The sequence below is a fragment of the Bubalus kerabau genome, chromosome 1 (genome assembly GCF_029407905.1).
Source record: "Bubalus kerabau isolate K-KA32 ecotype Philippines breed swamp buffalo chromosome 1, PCC_UOA_SB_1v2, whole genome shotgun sequence".
In the NCBI taxonomy this organism is placed as follows: Eukaryota; Metazoa; Chordata; class Mammalia; order Artiodactyla; family Bovidae; genus Bubalus; species Bubalus kerabau.
Genome location: NC_073624.1, coordinates 95842145 through 95867375, shown reverse-complemented (window position 1 = coordinate 95867375; position 25231 = coordinate 95842145). Strand labels below are relative to the sequence as shown.

The window sequence follows — 25231 nt, the reverse complement described above, 5'->3', positions numbered from 1 at the left end:
AATCAAGGATTCTTAGATAGGTACGAAGGCAAGTAAAAGCACAGGCTGACGGGAAATGGGAAAGGCTGTCAGCGTTAACTTCAATTTCAGTTTCAAGGGGCCATAATCCAGATTCAGTCATTTTAGATACAGGTTGGTATTAACTAAATGCAAAATATGTTGGAGCTAGATCTTGGCTTCTAACTACCATTCTCCAATAAAAAGAACAAAGGCTCCCTGGACAAATGGCCAATCTAGGGCTGGGGCAGGGAAAATACAGTATGAACCTGAAGCATCTTATGTATCAAAGAGTGCTCAAGAAAAAAAAAAAAGAGGATGTAGACATATCAAAGGGACACAGAAGTCAAAAGCACCTCCAATGTTCAAAGCTGGGACAATGTGAGCAACAAAAATATTGTATAATTAGATTATAACCAGCCACTTAAATATACATGAGTACTTGCTAGTTTAAATTAATAAAAAAGAGGCAGTTTCCTCACAGAAGCTTACTTCCCACCAACCCCATTAAGGGTGGGCTAGACTCACTTCCCGGAGAAGGCAATGGCACCCCACTCCAGTATTCTTGCCTGGAAAATCCCATGGACGGAGTAGCCTTGTGGGCTGCAGTCCATGGGGTCGCTAAGAGTCAGACACGACTCAGCGACTTCACTTTCACTTTCATCCACTGGAGAAGGAAGTGGCAACCCACTCCAGTGTTCTTGCCTGGAGAATCCCAGGGACGGGGGAGCCTGGTGGGCTGCCGTCTATGGGGTTGCACAGAGTCGGACATGACTGAAGTGACTTAGCAGCAGCAGCAGACTCACTTCCAAAGAATAGGGAAAGAGAAAGTGAAGAAACCAGGCAAATACTACCTTAACCAGGTGATAAAGGTTTTATCATCCATGTCACATGGCTATCACACACTCCTTGATAGGATGTGATGAGGGCATTTCACCTATGTAGTACTTTTTTCTCCCCCCAAAACCTGTAAGCTCAGTCTAACAATGAGGAAAAAAAAAAAATCAGACAAATTCAGATTGGGGGATACTCTACAGAACATGGCCAGTACTCTCAAAGACTGTCAAAGTCACCAATAAGAAAAGACTAAGAAACTGTCAGTCACAGAGCAGACTAGGGAAACATACCAACTAAATGCAATGTGGTATCCTGCAACAGATCCTGGAACAGAAAAAGGACATCAACGGATAAAGCCCACAAAGCCTAGGATTCAGCTAATGTAATGTACCAATGTCAGTTTCTTAATTTGGAGAATATATCCTGATAATGTTAACAACGGAGAAAATTGGGAAAGGGGAATATAGAAACCCTCTGCACTATCTTTGCAACTTTCCTTTGAATTTAAAAATATTTCAAAAAAGAAGCTAATTTAGAAAAAAAAGTTGGAACTGTCCCTGTTCCTCTGGATCTGCTGCATTTCTGTGTAGCCCTGGCACACTGATCTGGTCATGAATTGTTTACCTGGAGTTAAGTGTAGGGCAACTGCACTGATTAACATGTATTAACAGTATAGCTAGAAAACTTCATTTGGGGTTTAGTATATGAATTTATAACCATATTCTCCCCAATCCCAACCCTCTCAACACACCAGAGACATGGCTTTTTATTAAAAAACTTTTTTTTTAATTGGTTTACAAAGGAGCTACAGACTACATTGAACTAATCTTTGTACAAAAAGGCAAAAAAAAAAAAAAAAAAAAAGCCCCCAAACACCCAGAGACAAAAGGCAGGGGAAAGACAAGAAAGTAAGATACAAAAGAGCAGGAAGAAACTAAGACAAGAGATTAGCATCATACATACACAAGATCAAGGGGAAAAAAGAGCAAGAAAGATGAGAGAGCATTTAAAAGTATTTCCCCACAGCCCAGGTGATAATCGGATTGAAACTAACAACAAACACAGCATGAGATTATTAAGAAGTTTAAAAAGGCAACAGTGGTATGGAGACTGGTTATTGCCAGTGTTAAGAGAGAGAAATATACTTGTTTTAGGCACCAGAGACCGGAGCACTGCCCCTTCCTCCCAGAGGAGGACAGACTCTGGAAGAGGAAGCAGGCCCTAGGCAGCTGCCATTGGTATGTGTAGGAGTCTCCTCAGACCAATCTCGGCACATTTTCCCCAACTTTCCCCAAAATCTTTGCGCCTTAGATTCCAAGTGAGAGCTATGGGATGCCAATGGGAGAAAGGGGTGATCAGAAATATGAAGACTTGCCCTTGTGCACACTGTTCAAGAGCAGCTGCTGGCAAAGTGGGGGGCTGGGTAGAGAATCCCATTCCTCTGTGGAGAAGGCACAGTGTAATTCCTGAAGGTGAGGAAGAGAACACACACACCCCAGGAGAGGTATCAACAAGGTCCTCACCACCCACGGCAGCCTCACTTGAGACCTATTTATGGTTTTCTTTTTTTTGATATTAAAGGGAATTGAGGGACAGATCATGCCTCTTCTTGCTCAGCAGGGACAAGGCAGGCTGGGGTTGTGATAATGAGGAAGGGAGAAAATGGGACAAAATACTCATTTCCCTCAAATGAACATTGTGGAGGCAATCTTTCTGGGTTTGGGGAAATCAAACTGGAGAAGACCTAGGAGGTGAATGAAACCAGGGACTCCCATTTTTTTCCCCCTTTCCCAGACTCCGATCTAAGGCAAGTGAGCTAAATTGGCAAGAGGGAGTAGGAATTTAAGCTTAAGGCTGCTTAATGTCCTCCTGGAGCTGGTGTTTAGGGAAGACAGACAAAGAAAAGAAACAGGTCAACCTCAAAGCTGGTCTCCTCATCCTCCTAGATGAGGTCTGTACCCCAGGAGTAGAGCCAAGAGAGGCACCGCAGAGCACACAGGCTCCTAAACAAAAGTAATAACCTACCCATAGTTTATCAGCAGTTTTCAAAAGCAATGTTTTCCGGGGTTGGAGAAGTGCCATATCCTCCTCCCTTTCCCCAAAGCTACTGCTGCCACCTTTCATCCTTGCACAATAAGTTACTGGCTCTCTTCTAAGGGAGATGAAACTCTGAGATTTCACATTCCTCCTCCCAACTCCAAGAGGGTACTTGAAAAGGGGGAAGGAGAGCTATGCAAAGGGCCCCTCACTTGAGGCAGCTAGACTATCCTCATTTTCCTTGGTACCTGGATCAGAACTCCTTTGATCTGATCCCAAGGTCGAAAAGGCATCAGGGTACTTACAACTGAATGAAAACTTTAGCACCAGAGCTCCCCAAAAGCATAACAGGGGCCTGATTAATACCCCCAGAAGAACCCCTCAAAAAGTGTATAAATTTATTGCATCCTAGCAAAGATCTGCAGCTTCCAGTATTCACACAATGTGAAGATATTAACAATACAAAATATATTCTGAAAGTCAACTCTGCAGTTCATAGTGCTTTCTCAGATTTGTTAAAAAAAAAAAAATACAATGCTTAGTTTCCTATATAGGATATACAAAAGCAAAAATATATATATGTATATAGTAGAAATAAATCAATCAGCCATAGTAATTTACAGCCTTTGTCTCTAACCCTCCCCCAGTCATAATCTTTACCCAACACTTCAGTCTATACATTCTGGCATCAAGAGTTCTATTCTGAATTCTGAAAAATATCTGTTACACTGCATTCTACATGGCACCCATAACAGGGTGCCCGCTGGGAAGTCCCTGAAGGAAGACGATATGGGTTGTTACTGCTCTGGGTAAAAAGTGAGACAATCAAATGATAAGCAGATATATGTGAACAGGCAACCTGAAAGGACAAGGGAATATTATCACTTCTCTGGGCACCCCCAACCCCACAAGGTTTGGTCATTAGAAAGTTACATAAAAGAGCAACTTGTGGGGGAAAAAAAAAAAAAAAAAGACTCAATATGCCTGTCAGTTACACTAATTTCTTCTGGCAAAAAGTTCAGGGAAAGGGACTTTCAGCAATAAGCTCCTGACTCAAGGAATGTGGGCTAACTTGCTGTGGAAAAGACTGACTGACTTACTGCTGCTGGGAGATAAAAGCAGTAGCGGCTTTCGTTTTAGGGCCAAACAAGATACTGAATCTTGAGCTTCCTTGGTGAGAAGGAACTAGGACAAGTGGAAAGAACTGGATATAAATTTGCTTGTGCCAAGAGCTGGGGGTAAACCAGCATTCCATCCCAGAGAAAACCATCATCAAATAACCTAAAAGTGTATAAGCTTCAGCATCATTAAGCTAGATTACATCTAGTAATTTCATTCTGGGGAAGATTCCATTCCTTGAAATGTTCTATCAAAACACTGCACACTCCAGTGAGTTATCTTGCCCCTTTCCTCCAGAAGATGCCTATGTACATGATTACAGATATAAAATAACATGTTCAGAGTTCTGCCTTTGAGTGGGAACAAAGGGTGTGATAAATGGCTGGGCAGATAACTTTTACTTCAGTATTAATGCAATTTGATAAGGGGAAAGCTCCTTGCAATAGCTTCTGTGTCAAAAACACTATTAAGTCTGCAGACAAAGGACCAAATGGAGTGAGCTTTTGTTTAAAATATTAACAGTTATTGTATTTCAGGTTAAACAACAACACAAACTTACCCAAACCCTAATTAGGATAGATTTTATATAAAATATATAGTAGAATCATGGCATCATCTATTTATAGTCAAGGTAAACAGAATTATGAGAGGAATTAGGACTCTACTATAGATCTGGATGTTGGTTTCACTTTCAAACACAAAAATAGTTTCTTCTTTTAAAAGTGCAGTAGAATATCCCCCATTCATAATTGTAACTAGTTTAGCAAAAGCAAAGCAATGACCTCAGGAACATACCCAGGTTTTAAGATAGATTTCTAGGTAATGGGCCTGAAAGGCATTTTGATCTGAATTTGATTTATTTTCCAACAATTTCAAATATAATTTCTCATCTGTGTGTAGATATATACAAGCACGAACACACATTCACACACGGTCATACACAAACACTTCACTTTCTATCAGATTAGGGTAATTTTTTATTGCAGGTCTCTTATATATTGGCTAACAGAAAACCTATCCCCAATCTAACAGATTACACACATACACACAGCCATTTCCACACTTCCTCACAGTGAAAAGCTCTCTGACGAGATACCAGAAAGTCAAGAGAGACAATGTTTTAATGGCTGGGCCTTGAGGACAACTCTGGTTGCATTTAAATCTCAGTGCCAAATGCACTAAGAGTTCCCTGCCGCTGTAATTTTTGGATCAGTCTCTTCAGGAATCAGGCCATGGAGAAAAGCAGGATGGTTTTCCCTGGTCTCCCCTATAAGCCACAGTGGTAAGACAAGATTTCTTTTTGTTCTGGGCTATCATTCCCATGATCATGAGCACTTCCTTTCCCCTCAGGAGTCACCCTACGAAGAGTGAAGGGGAAAGATCAAAGAACCATTGCCTAGCCACTGATCCATGCTCTGGAGTTCTGCAGAATGGAAATCCAGAACAGAGTCACTGGCTGATGCTCTGTAATAACATAATGGGAAAGCAACTACTGGAGATGTTCAAAAGAGGAAGTGTATTTCCTTTCAGAACGTGAACTCAGAAGCCCACACATCAAAGCTTAGAGCTACCTTGGAAGACAGTTGCACAAAGGTCCAAATACTCCACTAACTCATGAACTGAACTACTTGAGTCACTTCCACTTCTGAGCACATCATTTTCCTACTGAAAGCTCCTACCTATTATTTGACCATCTTTTCACAGTTTGGACAAACTGATCCCAGACTATAACTTTCAAAGGGTCTCTTGTACAATTCCATAGAAAGACTTCTGATTCCTGATGCTTAGAGCAGCCAATGAAGAGAGAGGTGCCTTTGACTCTCCAGCACCAAAAGGGTGCCTGCGTCAGTAGTATTTTGAACACTCTCTTCACAGCTACCTCAAGCATTCGCCTGAGCTTCAAGGCTTCTCCATTCTGCTGCTGGGACTAAGGACTTTATTAAAAAATGACAGAAGTGCCTCATCCAGGGACCACTACCAAAAACAAAACATGAAGTGATCAGGCGAGAGAAGGGGAGACAGAAAGGCATGAGTCAGGGAAAGAGTGCAAGAAGCTGATCCCAAATTAAAAGACAAAATTAAGAAAGGAAAACATTATGTATGTATATATAAACTAAAAGCAGAGCATATAAATGCTTAATCTGGTGGGAAGCCAAGACAACATCTATTAGAAATCTTGATGTGTCACAACAAGGCTCAGCCATAAGGAAATAAGGCAATATAAAAAAAAATGACCAAGGTATTTTGGTCACAGAATGGTCTCCTTCCTCCTCCCAGCCAACCCCTGCAAATGCATCTCTATATATCTTTTATATATATATATATAATATAGAATCTGTTTTTGTTAAAAAGTATTTCAATGATCATATATATTTATCAAGGCATGATGGCTTTAGGAAAGGGGGGGATCCATCATGGGGGAGCTGAGAAGGGAAATGCAGGAAGGGGAGGCTGGGGTAAGAAGTGTTAAGAAACTGTTTGGGGTCAAACAAATGCTCAGCAAAGGTGGCACCGACAGAATTTTCACTATGTTTCCCACTTTAAGAAGGTACTGATGATACAGGTGGGTGCCAGGACCCCATCTCTTCTTTTGTATCCCACCCCCAATTTTTCCCACCACCATGCATTTTTAATGCCTCATGGCTCACTCTCCCACACGTCTCTTGGACCCATGCTACCTTGCATCCCAGGGTTGATGGGTATGGCCCATATGTCTCTGGCCCCAGGTGCCTGATCTCAGAAGCCATTGCCACTGATATTAATGGACTGCAGATCTGCCACCTGCATGACATTGATGCCACTGTTGGCAAGACGGGCAATACCCTCCGGACAAATGGCCTCCATGGCTACCATGTTGGTGGTAATAAGGGCTGAAGGGGTGGCAGTACCACTGCCTTCTGAACCTGCCCCACTGTCCAGGGGCAAAGTGCCCACACTCAGGGCTACACCCGGGCCTCCCTTCTTATTCTGGTGGGTCTTGATATGCTTTGACAGGTGGTCACTCCTCATGAAGCGCTTCGGACACTCAGGGCAGGCAAATTTCTTCTCACCTAGGTAAAGGAAGAGTAAGAAGATTAGAAAATCACATCTTAGGAAGTAGGGGTACCTTGTTCAGTTCATTCCCTTCAAACCATATAAGGCAGAATAAGGCTCATCTTAAAAGGTGATTAAAAACAAGAAAATTCTGGTGATTATCTTTTGTCTTTTGGGGTGGGGGGGGGGGAGTAAAGATTAGAGAGTACTCAGAAAGGAAGAAGTTTAGCAGAAAAGTAAGATAGGACCTTCAGAATCCTTATTTCTTAAGGGTTTTCAGATTAACTCCAATGCCATTTATGATCCATACATTCAATTTCAAACATAAGTTGCTCAGAAATTTTAGTTACTTCCGAGGTATATTTTGTCTTTTCATTCTGGTCCATTACTACCTCTCCCTTCCCAAGTTCCCGCTCACCTGTGTGTGTGCGTTTGTGCCTCTGTAACTCATCTGAACGTGTGAAGCGTTTCCCACAGAATGACCAGTTACACATGAAAGGCCTCTCGCCCGTATGCCAGCGCAAGTGTGCCCGTAGGTGTGAGGTCTTGCCATATACTTTGCCACAGCCTTGCATGTGACAAATGTGCTGTTTCTTCTTGCCAGGATCCCCAGAGCCCCTGGAAGTGAAAACACAATTATTCTTTGTTCATTTTAGAGACAAAAATTAGAGTCATAAAGTATCCATAGTAATTACTGGACCCACTCAAAACTATTCCAAGTTTTTATTTAAAAAAAAAAAGGAATCTGCCTGTCAACTTAGGAGATGTAGGTTCAATACCTGTTCCGGGAAGATCCCACATGCCACGGAGCAACTAAGTCTGTGCCACAACTACTGAGCCTGTGGTCTAGAGCCCAGGAGTCGCAACTATTGAAGTCTGCGGGCCCCACAGCCCGTGCTCTGCAATGAAAAGCCACTGCAATGAGAAGCCGGTGCACCACAACAAAGAATAGCCCCCAATCACGACAAAAAAAGCCCACAGAGCAACAAAGACCTAGTGTAGCTATAAATAAATAAACATCAAAACGTGCACTTAGATATGTGCAGCTTACAAAAAGAAAAAAGACTTCTCAACACACACACGCACACAAATGCCTTCATTTTATTTTTTTAATTTGTTTATGGCATGCGGCATCCTAGTCCCTGGATCAGGGACCAAACTTGCGCCCTCTGCAGTGACCGTGCAGAGTCTTAACTGCTGGACCACCAGGGGATTCCCAAAAGCCTTCACTTTTAGTATCAACAGCTAAATCTTTATAGTCAGTTCCGATGTGTGAGGTCATTTTCAAGGTGACTTGTGAAATCTCTGAGGCATTTTCCTGTATTTTTCTGGACGTTAAGTCTCAATACACGCATTTTCCATGGGAGCCACTGTGAATATGGTGATGTGGTGATATTTTTGACTGGGAACTTATTAGTGAACAAAGGGTCTCTCCATTAAGCATTTGGTGGAGAACTTTAAAACATAATATTTTACAACTACAAAGCTTTCCTTTCTCCAAAATAAAGGTCAAGAGCCAAAAGGTAAAGATTAAAAGCTGAAAAGATAAAGTACTATGAGAGACATCAGTGGAAGAAGATGGGATGGAAAAAAGTTAAAAGAGGGGAAATAAGGACCGTAACTAATTCAAGGTATGTTAAAAAAAAAAAAAATTCCCTATATGGAGCAAATCCTAAGCTCTTCTCAGGAAATCAGTTCTGAAATGTTTTTGCCAAACCAATTTGTACCATGTGTGATCCATTAGTGGGCACTATGGAGATTTCCAAAAGAGATTTGCCTTGGGTTTTAACAGCACACATTAGCAGAGGAGCAGGAAAAAAAAACGGAAATGAAATCACACTTAGGTGGAAATCACAGAATTTCTTTCAAAAACTTAAATCCACTTGAAGCTTTTTGAGAGGGAAACTCTACTGTACTCAAGAGCTTTTTTCCCCCTTTTAATTAATTTTTTGGGGGTGCTATGCAGCATGTAGGATCTTAGTTCCCTGACCAGGGATCGAACCCATGCTCCCTACAATGTAAGTGTGGAACCTTAACCACTGGACCACCTGGGAAGTCCATGTACTCAAGTGTTTTTGATTCAGATGTTTCCCATAATGTAGGGTAACCTACAAAGAATTCAAATTGTTTTTTGTTTTGGTACATTTCTTATTTTTGTGCTTATTTTTTTCTTAAGTTCTTTTAAAAAAAAATTTAATTTATTTACTTTGGCTGTGCTGGCTCTTCATTGCTATGTGGAGGTTCTCTAGCTGCAATGAGCAGGGGCTACTCCCTAGCTGCAGTGGTTTTTTTATTGCAGGGCATGGGGCTCAAGGGCACAGGCTCAACAGCTGTGGCACCCGAGCTTAGTTGCTCTGCAGCATGTGGGATCTGCCCAGGTCAAGAATTGAACCTGTGTCTCCTGCATTGGCAGGCAGATCCTTTACCACTGAGCCACCAGGGAAACTCTGTGCATATTATTACTATTATTATTTTAGTATTTATTTATTTATTCAGCTGTGTCAGGTCTTAGCTGCAGCATGTAGGATCTTTCATTGCGACCCATGGACTCTCTAGTTGTAGCGTGTAAGCATAGTTGCTCGGCAGCACATGGGACCTTAGTTACCTGACCAGGAATCAAGCTGAGTCCCCTGCACTGCAAGGCAGATTCTTAACCACTGGATCGCCAGGGAAGTCCCCTGTGCTTATTTTTAATGGGGCAAAACTTTAACAGACTTTTTTCAAAGGTAATTAAAAACCTATATGACTTTCTAGTCTCTTTCAAAGTCAGTGACTTGAAGAAAAAGAAATAACCTGGAACTCTTCAGAGATAATATTGTATAGGCAGTACACTAATGCGAAAATCTATCAGAAGTCTGTTTTGTAGGAGATATTATATTATTTGATTGACGAATTTTCTACCCAGAATAAGTAGTTTTATCTACTTTGAGGGGGAAAAAAAGAAACTCATGATTTTCACACAGTCACTGTAAAATAATCATTACAGTAGGTATGTTTCCATTTCTTTGCCAGGCTGTTTTATAAGATATCTTGTTAAAACTATCTCACCAATAGAATTTTTTTAAAGAATAAAAACAAACAAACATCTCAAAACAGACATAAAGTAACAATCGTTTGACCATTTGGCTCCATCTGACTTCCTTGTCTCTAACAGAAAGCAGGCATCTCTGAAGGTCCAAGGTCTAAGAGTTGATGAAAAGGACCAGAGTTGGAACCAAGACCACATGTGACCTAACCAAATGCACTGTACTATCTCTGATCCCTGTGTAACCCTGCCAAGTCTTAAAGTTTAAACAAAACAAACAAAAAACCCCACTTATTTTTACCTCCTAATCTACTAATTTTTCATCCTTACACTCTTAAAGAGACCGGCTGAATCAACTTACCTTCCTTCACTGTCTTTACAGTAGGGGCAGGTGCATGCTTCCCGTCGGGTCCTCCGACCAGCTTGGGGTTGGGGATCTGGGCTGTTCTCTCCTTCTTCTCCCCCTGTTGGGTCATCATGTATTCCATCACCACCAGCCCCATGGAGGCCAAGCTGAGCTCCATGATCACCTGAAATTAAGAGAGTACAAGGGTCAAGGTGGGAAGGTCATCATAGCCACAGGTATCACAGCCACAGTGACCCTTGACTTTTACAGCACCATTTCTTCAAAACTTTGAAGTCACCTTCACTGATATTGCCTGTACTTGAAATCTCAAAATCAGCACTACAGAGACAAAGAAACAATAAGTATATGAAAACATGCTCATTCTCAAATTTGAAAACACAATTCTATTTGACTTTTATGATTGTTTTAACCTACCAGGTTAAAAAGTTAAAACTCTAACAAGGCACAGCATCGGCAAAGGTACAGGGCTTCCCAGATGGCTCAGTGGCAGGTGGTGAAAATTAGTGCAACCTTTATTTATTTATTTTTTTTGGGGGGGGTGGGGGGGGAGGTGCACCTGAGCTATGTAGCTTGTGGGATCTTAGTTTCCCAACCAGGGACTGAACTTGTGCCCTTGGCAGTGAAAGTGCAGAGTCCTAAGCACTGGACTGCCAGAGAACTCCCTGTATGACCTTTTTGAAGGCCAATTTGGCAATATCATTAAAAATTTAAGTGCACATCTTCAAAGAAATTTCACTTTCAATCACAATGTCCTATGGATATATTCATGAGAACACAAACATAAGTGACAGTAAAGTTTTCTGTAGCCTTATAACAAAAAACTGGGAAAAAATCAAAAGGTACACCACTGCTGAACTAGTTAAGTAAATTACAATAAACTTACGTGGAGTACTATATATGCATTAAAAAGAATGAGATAAAGTTGCATACTGTTCCAGAAAGAGGCTACAACAAATCTCTTACTCATTCCCAGAGCTAATGTATTATGGAACCAACAAAATGGAAGTGACTAAAAATAAGACTTTACGGGACTCTATTCAAAACCAAAAAGGGGAAATTTCCTGAAATGAGCAAAAAATTGTTCTGAATATTCAGCAGGAAACAGTACATGCATATTATAAATTTTGACACACAGAGAAAACCAAAGAGCTGAGATCAAAGTTAATTTTTTTTTTTTTTGGCCATGCGGAGCAGCATGTGGAATCTTAGTTCCCTAGCCAGGGATCAAACCCAAGCCCCCTGCAGCGGAAATACAGAGTCTTAACCACTAGACCACCAGGAAAGTCCTCAAAGTTAATTCTTCGTAGCTAGCTATATACATGCCAGAAGGTTTTAGTTTGGGATTAGATGCTTTTCAGAATGCACACACAAAAAAGAAAACACCATACATACATTCTGTTACTTGATGTCATTTCCTTTTAAAGATAAATTTGTCTTAAATTCACTATAATTTCTCTCCTGGTAAAATTAAAATAGATAAATTCTACAAAGTTCCAGGACAGTGTTTTTCAAGCTTTTCAAACTTGCAACATACAATAAAAATATATATATTTGACAATATAATCTAGTACATATATATATAATTGAAACAATAGTTTCACAAAAGTGTCTATCCTTATGCTAAGCAGTGTATTCTGAAATTTTCTAGACTCTATTTTTTTTTCCCTTATGCTGGTCATGACCCAGTATATTGATTTTATGAGTTACTAATGGGTCGCATTTGACATTTTCAAACACTGTTCTAGGCCAATAGACAGAAGCAATGGTTTAAAGGAATAGCTAACATTCTCCAGTTTTCAAATCTACTATCAATAAGCATTCACCTATGAAAGCATTTTGCAAATAAGTTAAAAACTCTATATCCATACTTAAGATTCTAATAAATGGAGACTGTTGAACTACCCTGCTTTATCTATTTTATAAAGAAGGAAACTAAATAAATGGGGTAGAAACTAAATAAATAAACATCTAGAAACCCAGGCTCTTGACTTCTGTACCTCATTTCAACTCTGTTCCGCCGATCAGCATAATCTGAGTCACGCGCCTCATGAGCAGCCCTCCCTGTGCTCTGTTTCTCACTCTAGCACTTCTAGCACAGCCTATCATAGCAAAATAAATGTAATTTGAATATTTTGAGATTTCCATGATACTGGCAGAATGAAAACTGGGAAGTACTGGAGCACAAGTTAAGAACCAGTTTAGAAATAAGACAGACCCTAGAAATGAGTCCCTGCGCTACGATTAGCTTTTTTGGTAATGATTAAATAACTTCTCTAGTTATCAATTTCCCCATCAGTAAAATTGGGATGAAACATTACCGATCTCATAAAGTTACTGTGAAACACAAATATGGAAGTTGCTGAGCATAACACAGGAAACACTGAGCTGCCACACAGCAGACATTCAGTACACACGTCGAATACTGCTAGGGAAATACCTTACGGAAAAACGTAGGGAGAAATCATAGAACAAGACACGCCGATATTTTCATTCTGCTTAAAAATTATGTGCGGCCAAGTGGAAACTCCCCCTAGTGGGGATGGAGAATTTATCCTTTAAAATAAGCCTTAACAGCTCAGCAGATAAGGTAGGATGCAAGTTAGTACTGCCAACAGTTACCTACCAAAAATTACCTTCAGAAGAGAAAATTATAAAACTAGTGATCCGACTATCTATAATAGGTCTTTAGAAACGATAAAATTGTGGTGCATATAAGCAAATCATCTTCTTTGATCTATTTTTCAAGCTAAACTAACTCCATTAAAATTTGAGAAGCAACTTATCAATCCTCAAAGTTCTCCCTTGCCCCAATCAACTCAAAAGAAGCAAACCTTTCTCCATTTTATTGAAACATAAGAATAATATACTTAGATATAAGAACTACTAAAACTAAATATCTAACCCTCTTTCAATTCTTACAAAATGGACAGTTAAAAATTAATATCCTCCTGGACCCCCACAATGATTTCAATTTTTTTCAAACTAAGAAAACTGAGAATGGGGTTAGATAGAATGAACAATTTTTAATTTCATTTAACAAAAAGAAGGGATAAAATGTCAACAGAGTATCAACATCAGACCAGAATCTGTTCCCTGCCTCTTTTAATAACAGTTTTAGAATAAGAACAGTTTTATCTTAAAATGTGGTACTGGTTAGGCAATGAAATAAATTAAAGATTTTCCTTTCCATGATTAAAATAACTAGTAAACCAAAGGCACAGCTTAATGACAGTCTTGCCCAACTCAGTGGTTGCCTCTAGCATCAGTTTCTGAAATAGCCATCGCAGTTACGCACTTTTTTAGTTTCCTCAAAGTGAAGAAGTGTGCTGAAGTTATGAACTTTCAAGACCACCACATAGCAAGTCCAACACCCTATTCTTCTCTGAGAAAAAAACTTGGGCAATACTAAAATAAGATGAAATAAGAACCTTCTCAATAATTTCCAAAAGGGTGGTTCCCATACACTTCCTTATTATCTGCTTTCTGAAATGACTTTGGGAACATAGTGTTCTTTAATTCATTAAGTATTAATACAGTAAGACTAAACTTTAGAACAATACCTATATTAAGCACACACTGGGTTTTCTCAATGTTTCATTTTACACAACAGATTTAACTCAAAGAAGAATATCTCAGACCACAAAATGTTTGTGTCTTTTCAGCTATGTTGAAACAGAATACTGGTAACAATACATGAGGAACAAGGTATCCAGAATAAGGCTCCAAATCAAGAAATAAAAACCTCCACAGTGTAAGATTCCCTGGTGGTACAGTATATAGGGACCCATTTGCCAGTGCAGGATACATGGGTTCAATCCCTGGTCTGGAAAGACCCACGTGCTACAGAGCAACTAAGCCAGTGCCCCAAATACCGAGCCCGTGTGCTGCAAGTACAGAAGCCTGAGCGCTGCGATAGAGAGCAGCCCCCGCTCGACGCAGCCAGAGAAAGCCTGAGTGCAGCAACAAAGACCGAGTGCAGCCAAAAATAAATAAATGAAAAATTTTAAAAAGAATAAAGAATGGGCACCAGAAATTTAATTCCCTTCTGTTCCAGAATGCAAGCCCTTGCTAATTCATCAGTAAGTTATGCTCTATAAAAATTCATATATATATATATATATATATCTTGCTTCTAAACTTAATTACACATTAAATACTTCCTGTTACTTAATCATCATATTTTATACCCATATGCTATGCTAAGTCATTTCAGTCGTGTGGGACTCTGTGCGACCCCACAGACGGCAGCCCCTCAGGCTCCGCCGTCCCTGGGATTCTCCAGAAAGAACACTGGAGTGGGTTGCCATTTCCTTCTCCAATGCAAGAAAATGAAAAGTGAAAGTGAAGTCGCTCAGTCGTGTCCGACTCTTAGCGACCCCATGGACTGCAGCCTACCAGGCTCCTCCGCCCATGGGATTTCCAGACAAGAGTACTGGAGTGGGGTGCCATTGCCTTCTCTGATTTTATACCCATAGACATGTATAAATGATCATCTATAGGGTTTCCTATATACAAACCTCCTTAAGACCTTATCCCTACAGTGCCATGTGGACTCTCTAATAGCAATCTGTAAAAATGTTTATCAAATATTTACTGTCTACTGATCCAGGTACTACACTAAGTGCTGAAGATTCAAAGAAATAGTTTTCACTGTGGAAGAGCTTGTAGTTCACTAGAGAAGAGAGAAACAGATAATTTCAAAATAACAATATAAACCTTATACTAAAAGCCATTCAAAGATTTTCTAGAACTGAAAAGGGTAATTTCTCCAGTCTAGAATTTCAGAAAGGGCCTGTTTCCTAAAGGAACTGAGATTTGGGCCAAACTTCAAAAAATGCATAGGAGTTAGCCAAGTGAAGAATGTTGGCAAGGGAAGGGTAGTTCCAGGCAAAGGGAAGACTACCAGCAGCATGAAGGAATGTAGTGGAGTGTGGGATGGTGGTGGAGTAGAGGGAGGATGTAGGTGAAGAGATGAACTTCAAAACAGATATTATTAGATGCAAGACAGATATTTAAATGACTGATTTTTTTTTTAAAGGTGATGGTAGAGAGAGTATGGATAAGCACTTTCATACATCAGCCAGGGAAACAGCACGTTTCCTATATGTGTCGGGCACATTGGCAATATAGGGCATGTCTTTAAGATGTGACTAATATTTAACCCAACAAATAAGGACATGTGCCAGACACTATATTAAGCTCTGGAGCGAGTTAGATATAATCCTGGCCATTGCAAAGCTTCCCAGCTTCATTATCTCACTTGGGAAGACACAACATGAAACCAACAAGTATAATATCTGTCCTATAATTTGTATAATAAAGTGATAATAAAACACTCTATTAAGAGAAGTATTAGAGTTGGGAGGGAGAGTGTTGGAAGGGAAAAAATGGAATATACTGGTTATTCCATTTGATAATAACGAGGTAATAAAAGTCTAAAGTAGGGCAGTGGTTCCAGTAAAGAAAAAGGCATGGGTAAAAAAGTATTTAGGATTAATGGGACTTCCCAAATGGTCCAGTGATTAAGAATCCATCTTCCAATGTGGGGGATGTGGTTTTGATCCCTGGTGGAGGAGCTAAGATCCCACATGCTGGAGAACAACTAAGCCTGCACACCTCAACAAAGACCCAGCACAGCCAACAACGATTTACTTGGGGAAAGGTCAGAGTACATAAAAATGCTCTTCACTGAAAAAAATCCAACTACGGAAAATGTCAGGCTTCGGAGGTGGCGCTAGTGGTAAAGAACCTGTGTGCCAATGCAGAAGACCTGATCCCTGGGATGGGAAAATCCCCTGGAGGAGGAAATGCCAACCCCTCCAGTATTCTTGCTTGGAGAATCCTATGGACAGAGGAGTCTGGCGGGCTACAGTCCACAGGGTTGCAAAAAGTCAGACACAACTGAGGCAACTTAGCAAACACATGGAAAGAGTCATTTGAAGAGACATTCATCAAATGATTTACAACAGCAATACAAGAAATGGATTAAAATGTAAATAAACTGTTCAAGTAACCAGATGGATTACTAGGCAGTCAGCAAAATTATGATTAATTGAACTCAGAATAAATGCTTATACTATATTATTCTTTAATGATAGGGCTATATATATTACAACAACCTAGAAAAAATGTTCATGCTACATTATTACTGAACAAACCAAGAAACACATTACAGGCATACTAAGAAAGTTATGCTAGAGAAATGCATACATTAAAATTTACATCCAGTAGAGCAATTTGGGCACACCAAATCGGTGGCTGCAATGGGCAGTGCTATTAGTTTTTTTCCCTTTCTCTTTCTCATATTTTCTGTAGTATAACTCTGTAACTTTTATCATTAAAAACACCTATACAGCAGGAAAAAAATTAGTCTATGCATCTTCTCATTTTTTGGTATATTAACAGTGTTCAGAAAGTATGAAGATAATTCCTTAGTCAAAGTTGCTCAGTCCTATGTGACTCTTTGTGACCCCATGGACTATACATTTGATGGAAATCTCCAGGCCAGAATACTTGAGTGGGTAGGTGTTCACTTCTCCAGGGGATCTTCCCAACCCACAGATTGAACCCAGGTCTCCTGCATTGCAGGCAGATTCTTTACCAGCGGAGCCACCAGGGAAGCCCCAGAATACTGGAGTGGGTAGCCTATCCCTTCTCCAGGGGATCTTCCCAACCCAGGAATTGAACCAGGGTCTCCTGCATTACAGGCAGAGTCTTTACCAGCTGAGCTACCAGGGAATCCCTTAATTCCTTAAGTACAGGGCAATCTACCCAAAGATGGCAAAGGCTTTCACCAGTAGGTGTCACTGTAACGAAGTGATAAGATGTTTTAAAAGCCCACCCTCCAAGGGCAGAGGCTTAAGAAGAAACAAAGATGGGCATGGATGTGCAGTATATGCACAAATTTGAAATGCAACCATTTAAAAAACTATAATTCAAATGTCTCTCCATCAACCATCATGATTCCAAAGCTACAGATTTCCCTATTTTTCATCTCCAAGAAAACCAAGGATTTGAAAATTTGATTATTAGTAAAATACTGAAGTTCTTGTAAATTCCAAGACTTTCATCTACTTCCCATCTCTCTCAACATCACTCCATAGTGAAAACTGTTTTTCAAGACAAAGAAATGAACAAGAATTGCCTTACCTTTCCTCCCAGCTCTCACCATACTGATATCCTGGGAAAGGGGATTCACTTTAACATCCCTCCCAAACTAATTACCTATTATTATTCAAATTGTTATGATTAAAAATTCATTTAGGGAATTCCCTGGTGGTTCAGTGGCTAAGACTCTGAGTTCCCAATGCAGGGGGCCCAGGTTCCATTACTGGTCAGGGAACTAGATCCATATGCTGTATCTAAGAGTTTGCATATCTCAACCAACAGTCTAAATACCTCAGCTGAAGATCCTGCATGCCTCAACGAATATGGAAGACCAAAAATTCCAAGTGCTGCAATGAAGACTTGCCGTAGCCAAGTAAACAAATTTAAAAATAAAATAAAATTCATTCAAATATATATTAATATATACCAGAGGAAAGCTGTGGAGGAGGAACATAAAGGTTAAGAGAACAAAGTTGGGAATTCCCTGGAGATCAGGGGTTTGGACTCTGTACTCTCACTGCTCACGGCCTGGGTTCACTCCTTGGTCAAAGAACTGCAAGCGGTGCAGCACGGTGAAAAAAAATTAAGACACACTGTAGATGAACTAATGGTCCAGTGGTTAAGACCCCACACTTCCAATGCAGGGGGCACAGGTTTGATCCCTGGTCAGGGAACTAAGATCCCACACACCAAGCAGTAGAGTCAAAAAAAAAAACAAAACAAAACAGATGAACACAATTAATTCTAACTAACTGTTCATATTCAACAACTGACATTTTAAATTACTGAGAGCCTCTGATGATTAAAATTAATACAGGCATGCACTGTACATGGTACAACTGGACAAACCTAGGTATGACTCCTGGTTTCATCACTTTCTGCCAAGGAACTTCTCTGAGCCTTCACTGGCAAAAAGGATACTGAGATAACTATGGACATTACCTAGCACTGTTCTTGGCACTTAGGAGGTGCTCAGTAAATCACTATATATTAAGAAAATGAAAGAAAGGTTAAATGTGAATTTTAATGTTGTTTTCCTCGCATCTATACATGTACCCTTACTATCCACAGTATGTTCTTTGACTTCCCTGGTGGCCCAGACAGTAAAGCGTCTACCTACAATGCAGGAGACCCAGGTTCGACCCCTGGGTTGGGAAGATACTCTGGAGAAGGAAATGGCAACCCACTCCAGTCTTCTTGCCTGGAAAATCCCATGGACGGAGGAGCCTACAGTCCACGGGGCCGCAAAGAGTCGGACACGACTGAGCATACGAGGCAAGGGAGTTATAACATCAAATTCAATCATTAGTGTTTAAAATAGCAACAATAAAATACTGTAAAGCCAAGAATAAAATGCATACTAATCTAACATTTTGTTTCTACTCACTGGATTTACCACTGAAAAACGATAATCATATTGAAGTCTTCAAATTATATGTAATTCATTAATTACGATTAAAACTTGCTTGGGGTTGATTAGTAATGCAAAAGTAACTGTTCTGAATGCACAGTGTAGTTTTGAAAAGAAAAAGTGTGGACAAAATTTCATGTTTTCAGAAAATTTCCTAGATAAAATATAGCAAGGAGATGCTGTGTGATGATAAAAGCATGAAAGAATGCTGAAGCAAAGCAGAGATATACACAGTAAAGAGAAGTATCTCATACTCAAATATCCTAGAGGCTCTCGGTAACAAGACCAAATTAATTTCTCTAGTGGGTCCCGAAGAAAAATTAATAATAGTAGCTATCTACCAAGATCCCCTTGAGGAGGAAATGGCAACCCACTCCAGTATTCTTGCCTGGGAAATCCCATGGACAGAGAAGCCTGGCGGGCTACAGTTCATAGGATTACAAAAGAGTGGAACACAACGTAGCAACTAAACCACCACCACGATGTTCTAATAAAATTCCTTTTCAAAAACTTTTTATTTTATACTGGAGTATAGTTGATTAACAATGTTTTGGCAGTTTCAGGTGTACAGCAAAGTGATACAGTTTATATATACATGTATCTATTCTTTTTAAAATTCTTCGCCCATTTAGGTTGTTACATAATATTGAGCAGAGTTCCCTATGCTATAGAGTAGGTCCTTGTTGGTTATTTATTTTTTTGGCCGTGCCACATGGCACATGGGAACCTATTAGTTCCCTGACCAGGGACTGAACTCATAGCCTCTACAGTGGAAATGCAGTCTTAACCACTGGACCACCAAGGATGTCCTTGGTTATCTATTTTAAATACAGCAGTGTGGGACTCCCTGGTGGTGTAGTGGATACGAACCCGCCTGCCAATGAAGGGGACATGGGTTTGATCCCTGGTACGGGAAGATTCCACATGCTGCAGAGCAACTAAGCCACATGCCACAACTACTGAGCTCACGCTCTAGGGCCCACAAGCCACAACTACTGAAGCCCACATGCGGCAGCTACCGCCTCCCGTGTGCCCAGAGCCTGCGCTCTCCAACAGGAGAAGACACCACAATGAGAAGCTTGCGTACCACAGCTAGAGAGCAGCACCTGTTCTTAGCAACTAGAGAAAAGCCCACATGCAGGCAATGAAAACCCAGCACAAGCAAAAATAACAAATAAATTATAAAATAAATAAATACAGCAGTGTGTACATATCAATCTCGAACTACCCAACAATCCCTTCCCCCTACCCTTCTCCCCTGTGAATAAGATTATTAAAAATGTAAGTAGAATAGTAATAATAAAGTACTATTAACAGTGATGGTCGTTTAGTCACTTAGTCGTGTCTGACTCTGCGAACCCATGGACTGTATGTAGCCCACCAGGCTCCTCTGTCCACGGAATTCTCCAGGCAAGAATACTGGAGTGGGCTGCCATTTCCTTCTCCAAAAAAGGGGGTGAATATATCAAAAATTCTACCACCCCAACAAATTATTATCTTTTTCCATCTTCCCCTCAACTACTACCTATCTGCACAAATAAGCTTTACAAATTTGTAATCGTAATACAGTAGCATTAAGCATAAAAATCTGAACCAACATTAAGAAGTAGCTCTCCAGAGGACTCCTGGCGGTCCAGTGATTAAGATGCTGCACTTCCAGGGCAGGGGGTGCAGGCTGGATCCCTGGTCGGGGAGCTAATACTCTACATGCTACATGGCACAGCCACAAAAAAAAAGTAACTCCAGATCCATACTATCCTGAGATGCCTGAAGTGAACATGTGAATAGGCGCTTACATGTTGGGTACCTTTTAATGATAGGGCTAAGTTTATGCATGAGTAATGCCCACAGTATAATTATGTAATATGATGTAGTACAGCTGATATTTTAACACTCCCCCACCATAAACTGCAAGGTAACTTTTAATATAACTAAATTTCCCTTCGTCTTAATTTGTCCAGACTACTAGATAAATACCAAAAGCAGAAAACTCTCATTTATACCTAGTGTTAAAGAAATACATGACAGCGTTAAACTGTCTATGACAGTATGAGAAAAGGAAAAAAGACAGAAAAGCTACTCCATGAAAATATACAGATGCTCATTTATGCATCTATGTACTCCTTTTCCTAAATGGTTTTCTTCAACTTCTGCTTACTATGGCAATGAATAATTTAGATGTATGCATTTTACTTAATATATTTTGAGCTTTCTGTCCTCTGTTCTTTTAATATTGATTATGTAATGAGCCAATCAGCAAACATACTCCTGAGGAATATTCTTATTCTAAGAAAATGACTTAAAATGAGAAAACTGTATGGTCTATTATATTCTGTATTAAAAATACAGAAATCTTGAAACTACTTGAGTATTTAATACAACAAAAGAGAAATAAGCTGTGGCAAACAACTTGATAAAATATTATGCAGTAATTTAAAATCACTCCTCTGGAAGTGAAATATATAACAAGGATCCCTACTATTGTGACTGTTATTTAACAAGAATGAAATGAGGTGTAAATATTAGCATGGAGTAGGTAATATTATTTGTAGTTGACATGACAATACACCTGGAAAATCACTAAAAATTACTGAAAGCAGTAAGACTGCAACATAGCCATTATAAAATTAACACACATAAACCAATATTATTGGTTGAATAATGCTTCATCAAATGGATAGACTACTTTTGTTTACCCACTGGACACTTAGATTGCTTCCACCTTTCAGCTCTCAGGAACAGTGCTGCTATTTGTGTGGATATGTGTTTTCATTTCTCTTAGAAATATACCTAGGAATAGAATCACTCACTTAATAAAATTTTAATCTAAAAAGTATAAACAATGATGTTCATCACAGCATTACTTGTAACAATGAAATTTTAGGGTGGAAAGTACATCAGTAGAGTTAAGCATATCCTAGTACTAACATCGGAGAAGGCGATGGCACCCCACTCCAGTACTCTCGCCTGGAAAATCCCATGGACGGAGGAGCCTGGTGGGCTGCAGTCCACCGGGTCGCGAAGAGTCAGACACATCTGAGCGACTTCATTTTCACTTTTCACTTTCACGCACTGGAGAAGGAAATGGCAACCCACTCCAGTGTTCTTGCCTGGAGAATCCCAGGGACGGCGGAGCCTGGTGGGCTGCTGTCTATGGGCTTGCACAGAGTCGGACACGACTGAAGTGACTTAGCAGCAGCAGCAGCAGCAGCACTAACATACCATGAAATTTCCATACAATCATTTAAAATGATGATATTTATTATTTATGAAAAATGTATATGATATACTGTTCAGTAAAAATAATATTATGAAGCACTATAAAGAGTATAATACTATTTTAGTATTAATAAAATATATAGACTTCTTTGTAAATTGTACACAAAGGTACAAAAACATGGCTGGAAGGATGATCACCAAAATTTCAACAACGATTATCTTTGAATAGTTAAAGTTCAATTAATTTTTACTTTATTTTCAGAATTATTTTTATTGTTTAATGTTTTTACCAATACCAGTTAAACAAGTTACTTAAAAATATATTTAGGGAGTTTCCTGGTGGCCTAGTGCTTAAGATTCCAAGCTTTCACGGCCTTGGCCTGGGTTCAGTTTCTGGTTGGGGAACTAAGATCACACAAACTGAGCGGCATGGCCAAAAAAAAAAAAAATTAAATTAAAAATATTTTTTCCTATCATCAAAGGTAATGCTCAAAATCCTTCAAGCTAGGCTTCAACAGTAAGTGAGCTGAGAACTTCCAGATGTACAAGCTGGATTTAGAAGAGGCAGAGGAATCAGAGATCAAATTGCCAATATTTGCTGGATCATAGAGAAAGCAAAGGAATTCCAGAAAAACATCTACTTCTGGTTCATTGACTACATGAATGAAGTCATGTGGATCACAACAAACCTTGGAAAACTCTTAAAAAAGAGATGGGAATACCAGACCACCTTACCAGTTAGAACTGGACATGGAACAAAGGACTAGTCCAAAATTTTGAAAGAGTACATCAACACTGTATATTGTCTCCCACCTTATTTTATTTAACTTCTATGTAGAGTATATCATGCAAAATGCCAGGCTGGATGAATCACAAGCTGGAATCAAGATTGCTGGGAGAAATATCAACAACCTCAGACATGTAGATGATACCATTGTAACGGCAGAAAATGAAGAGGAACTAAAGAGCCTCTTGATGAGGGTGAAAGAAAAGAGTGAAAAAGCTGGCTTAAACCTCAACATTCAAAAAACTAAGATATGGCATCTGGTCCCATCACTTTATGGCAAACGGAAGGGGAAAACAAGGAAACAGTGACAGATTTTTTTTCTTGGGCTCCAAAATCACTATGGATGGTGACTGCAGCCATAAAATTAAAAGATACTTGCTCCTTACAAGGAAAGCTATGACCAACCTAGACAGTTTATTACAAAGCAGACATCACTTTGCTGACAAAGGTATGTATAGTCAAAAGCCATGGTTTTTCCACTAGTCATGTATGGATGTGAGAGTTGGACCATAAAGAAGGCTGAGGACCAGGACCAAAGAATTGATGCTTTGAACTGTGGTGCTGGAGAAGACTCTTCAGAGTCCCTTGGACGCCAAAGAGATCAAAACCAGCCAATCCTAAAGGAAATCAACCCTGAACATTCACTGGAAGGAACGATGCTAAAGCTCCAATACTTTGGCCAACTGATGTGAAGAGCCAACTCACTGGAAAAGACCCTGATGCTGAGAAAGATTGAGGGCAGAAAGAGAAGGGGTGACAGAATGAGATGGTCAGACACCAGCATCACCCACTCAAGGGACATGAGTTTGAGCAAACTCCAGGACTAAGTGAAGGACAGGGAAGCTTGGCATGCTGCATGCAGTCCATGGAGTTGCAAAGAGTCGGACACGACTAAGTGAATGAATAAGTTTTCTAATTTTAGCTCTAGAGATCTCTATAAAGTGAATGCTTTGAATCTTCCCATTTTCCATACTGAACTGTAATTTACATAGCAGTCCTTTGTGAGCAACCAGTGTTCCCTTTAGGTAAGTTATTCTGTATCCATAGGTTTGTGCTACCAAACATGCTCTGTATAAAGAAAAACAGAGGTGGTTCCTGCCCTGTTCCTGTAGGCATTTAAGATCTAAAACACTGACATACCTAAAATTGTACAGAGAACAGCTACCAAATGTCTCAGATATCTGTATGTACTTGTACACTTAAGAATCTACACTACCACAAAGAATTGAGGAGAATATAATCATCATCCTTGCTCTGTAGATGAACAGAAGTCAAGAAATTCCAAAATCACTAACTTAAGTTGGTTCAGCCCTAACCAGTTTCTCAATTTTCTACTCTCCTTTTGCAACAGAAGATCGAAACAAGTGAGTTTACACAATCAAAACAATCATTAATTGATAAAACCACACAGTTTAGCAGCAATTTTTTAAAACTGCTGAGGGCAGACAAATTTTGTGAGCTTTAGTATTTGTAATATATCATTTTGTGAACTGGGATAGGGGTTAAAAAAAAAAAATCCATTGTATTATCCTTTAAACCTGCCTAGATGTCCTAAATCATTTCACAATCATTTTTGAAGGGGTGGGCTTTTTTGGGATAAGGGGGTGAGATAGGTGAGACAGGAATTAGCTGAGAGTAAAAAAGAAAGTAACAGTGATTTAGTAAAACTAAGTTCTAGAAAGGTAAAAGGAAAAAATAAAATTGTCTTAACGTACAGAAAACCAAACAACTCAAGAACACAGGGACAGAAAAATAACTCGTTGAAACAAAAATTAAAAAACCTAATTATCATTGGTCAACAAAGTGTTCATCAAGAATGTTTTTCTAGCAAACAGTTTGCACCAAGTTTATAACCAAGTCAACAAGAGATAAAGAAACAGAAAATTTATGGGTAATCCAACTACTGTTTTTACCAGAATGGTTTATGAAAGAACAAAGCATACTGGCTGGAGTTTACGTCCTTTGGCAGTTATTGTAGTTTACTGACTACACCAATGGGCAAGAAAGAACGCAAAGATCTTAGACACAACTTTAAAGAGCAGCCTTCACCTAAGTAATCAAAATCCTACTTTTAACTGAATGGGAGGACAGAACTTCTATTGAGATATGGGCACTAATGTGTGTTGAGGATCAATATTATGTTATCTACCTCATTTAATCCTAGTAATTCTGTGGGGGTAAATATTATACTAACCCTCTTGTATAGAGGAGAGGATGAAGAACTTCCCCTAAGTCACGCAGCCAGTTAAGCAGCAAAGCTATGATCTGGATCCTGGCATGTCACTCCCCTGT

The 25231-nt window shown here is 39.6% G+C and overlaps 1 protein-coding gene across 2 annotated transcripts in view; it reads right to left on the bottom strand.

Moving 5' to 3' along the window:
- Positions 1-2385: 2385 nt before the first annotated feature.
- The window catches only part of SP1 (Sp1 transcription factor), a 37825-nt gene continuing 14979 nt past the window's right edge, over positions 2386-25231 (bottom strand). For both annotated transcript variants that reach the window (XM_055584176.1, XM_055584165.1), the window contains exons 4-6: positions 10410-10578; positions 7442-7641; positions 2386-7040 (exon numbers count right to left, since the gene is read on the bottom strand). In XM_055584176.1, coding sequence (XP_055440151.1) covers positions 6727-7040; positions 7442-7641; positions 10410-10578 — 683 coding nt within the window. In that variant the 3' untranslated portion in view covers positions 2386-6726. The remainder of the gene's footprint in view (positions 7041-7441; positions 7642-10409; positions 10579-25231) is intronic.